The 2,943-nt window shown below is 61.9% G+C and overlaps 1 protein-coding gene across 1 annotated transcript; it reads right to left on the bottom strand.

Annotated features, from left to right (window-relative positions):
- Positions 1 to 1,499: 1,499 nt before the first annotated feature.
- Positions 1,500 to 2,702, bottom strand: LOC308516995 (E3 ubiquitin-protein ligase RNF113A-like; the record flags this gene model as incomplete). The annotated part of the gene is made up of 1 exon (XM_081088041.1): positions 1,500 to 2,702. One exon carries the CDS (start codon positions 2,700 to 2,702, stop codon positions 1,500 to 1,502), a length of 1,203 nt encoding a protein of 400 aa, XP_080944167.1.
- Positions 2,703 to 2,943: the final 241 nt, after the last annotated feature.

Here is a 2,943-nt window from a genome sequence, read left to right on the forward strand (position 1 = left end):
CCGTCTTGGTGGTCAGTCTGCTCTGTTCACTAGACTGTTGGCAATCGCTGTGCCCACTGGCCCCTGGGCTGGGCAGCGCTTCTGCTGGTGGCGCCCACATGAACCGTCCTAAGCTTCTCCCAGGGGCGCTGGCATTGGAGTCTCGAGCTCTGCAGTGCGACATCTCATGGAGATCATCTCAGCGTGTTGAGACTGAAATGTAGAATAAGTTGGGTCCTCGGCAGTCCTTCCCAAGAACCCCAAAATCTGAGTCTTTGTGTGATGACCTTCCCTACCTGGACAAAGACCGGCCCCCCTAACAAAAGTGAGTACTGTCCCATCAGTTGTGACACAAACATGGGACGAAACCCAGCCCTATCCTGGGACTCTCAACTCGAAAATGGACAAATAGAGAAGGCCTTTCTCCATCCTGGCTTTGTGATGACAAACTATTGCAAAACATTTGCTCAAGAAAAGCAACCAACTGGCTTTACTTCTATTACAAATAGCACCCAAATATTTCCGAAGTCCTTCCTGGCATCAGTGGTATGCACTTCTGAAAAGTCTTAACTGTTTCCAAACTCTTTTGAAATTTGTAGTGATTGATACAGGTTTTTAAGTTTAGTATTACTGCTCAGGTCACATTTTCGCCTGATTTCCAATCTTTTGTGGTATCCTTGATTAGTAAGGAACTCGATTTTATCTTTTATTGGGGGCCTTTGAATGTAGCAAAATGTTGAAATGATTCATTAATCATAATAAACGACTTCAAAGGGATTCAAGTTAAACTTCAGGTTTCGGAAGAGGGCACTAGACAGGCAACTTCTTGTGTTTCAACTTCAGGACAATAAGCCTGGCGGAGGATTTTGCTAAAAACGCCTAATGAGTATGTTAGTCACATCTAAAAATCATCTGTTGTCCACATGTTCACGTCCAGATATTGCATTTCATCCAACATCCATTTATTATGCAGCAAGATAGAGTTTGGGCTGTTCATTTCTACTGATCCATTCCCTGAACTGCAGAAGAAAAATAAAGTGAATTCCTCGGGGCTGGAGCCTGACCAAAACCAGAGACCTGGCTCAGGTCCCCGACTTGAGCTTTGTCTACACGGGCTCCAGTTTGAAACAAAGTCGAAATCCGTCAAATGACCGTGTTGTTCTCTTTTGTGTGCTTTGGGGTTTTGTTTGTTCTTCTTGTTGTGTGCAGTGGAGGAATTCGGGTCGCTTCACTGCAGGGCCTCGTGCAAGGAGAGCTGGAAGCTGTCCCCATCCTCGAGGGCGAACGACAGAGAGGTCTTAAAGGCCGAAAACCATGAGCCAGCCTGAGTCAGGGGTGCAGAGTTGTGGGTGCGTGGACTTGGTCAGTTTCTGTGCAAACCTCAGCCCTGTCCTTCATCGCATCCGGTTCCCGGTGGCATCGTGTCCAGGGTCTTCGTGGCTGGGGGGTGGGGGGTGGGGGGGTGGGAGGGGGGGGCGTTTTCTGCTTTCGGGCGGGTGCGGCCAGACCTCCCGCGGCTCTCACGGGCCATCTCTCCAGGAGCCCCCGCCCCCGCCTGCCGGTCCCGGTCCCTCCATCGCCTGCCCGTCCTCTGCCGCCGCCGCCGGGCGCCGCCGCAGCTGGGCCAGCAGCTCCTTCGCGGGGTTGAAGACGCCGTGGGTCTGGCGGCCGCACACGGAGCAGCGCGGGCTGGCGCGGTAGCGCTCCAGGGCGCAGCGCTCGCAGAAGCAGTGGCGGCAGCGGGTGACCACGGGGCGGCGGAAGGGCTGGCGGCACAGCGGGCAGCCGGCCGGCACCGCGGGGCCCTCGCCGCCCACCTCGTAGCTCTCGGCCTGGGCGGCGCCATGGCGGCCCTCGGCCAGCTCCCGCGCGATCTGCCAGCCGTGCTTGTAGTCCGAGCGGTCGTGCAGGAACTTGCAGCTGTCGCCGAAGCCGCAGAAGCCCGTCTCCTTGAAGTCCTTGCACAGGTCGGGCTGGTAGTCCCAGCGCACCGTGGCGCGCAGGTGCTCGGGCGCGCGCAGGGGGCCCACGCGCCCCAGGCCCCGCGCCCCAGGACCCACGCGCGCGTCCCTGGGCGGCAGGAGGCGCCGGTAGCTGCGGAGGCCCCGGGAGGTCAGGCCGTGCGCCCCGGCCCGCGGCTCCTCCCGGCGCTCCTCCTCCGGGTCCGGCTCGGACACCGCGGTCGCCCCCATGTCCTCGGGCCCCACGGGCTTCGCGGAGCGGGTGGACTTGTAGACCACGCGGGGGGCCCCTCTCTCCTCCTCCTCTTCCTCCTCCGCCTCCTCCTCGCGCCCCGAGGCGCCGCCAGCCCTGCGGTGCCCGCCCCGCGTTGTCTGGACCCGAGGCCCGCGGGCGGCCCGCTTCCCGCCCGGGCGGACCACGCAGCTGCCCTCATCCTCGTCGCCGCTGTCCCCCGGCTCTGGGTCCCCGACCCCGCGCTGCCGGCGGCCCGCGGACCCTCTGCGCCCCGGCTTCCTGAACAGGAAGGCGCACACCGGGCCCGCGGGCCCTGCGGGGGAGAGCCGCTCCGCCATCTCCGGGCCCCGCTCCTCCACCTCCGGGCCCCGCTCCGCCACCTCCCGGCCCGGCTCCGCCATCTCCGGGCCCCGCTCCGCCACCTCCCGGCCCGGCTCCGCCATCTCCCGGCCCGGCTCCGCCATCTCCGGGCCCCGCTCCGCCACCTCCCGGCCCCGCTCCGCCATCTCCCGGCCCGGCTTCGCCATCTCCGGGCCCCGCTCCAACGGCTGCGCGCACGTGGGCTGCGTCACGCGAGGCGCGTGGAGGGTGGGGGGGGAAGGACAGGGAGAAGCCGGGAGGAGGGAAGAGGGGTCCATAAAGCAAGAACCAAGAATCGGAGCGAGACCGGCCGAGAAGAGGGCTGTTGGGGCGCTCACACATGATTTCTTTAATGTTTTTAAGATGTTAGATGCGAAATGAGCCCTGAAGCAGGGAGGCGTGGGACAG

Source organism: Myotis nattereri, assembly GCF_964212035.1.
Source record: "Myotis nattereri genome assembly, chromosome: 3".
Classification (NCBI taxonomy): domain Eukaryota; kingdom Metazoa; phylum Chordata; class Mammalia; order Chiroptera; family Vespertilionidae; genus Myotis; species Myotis nattereri.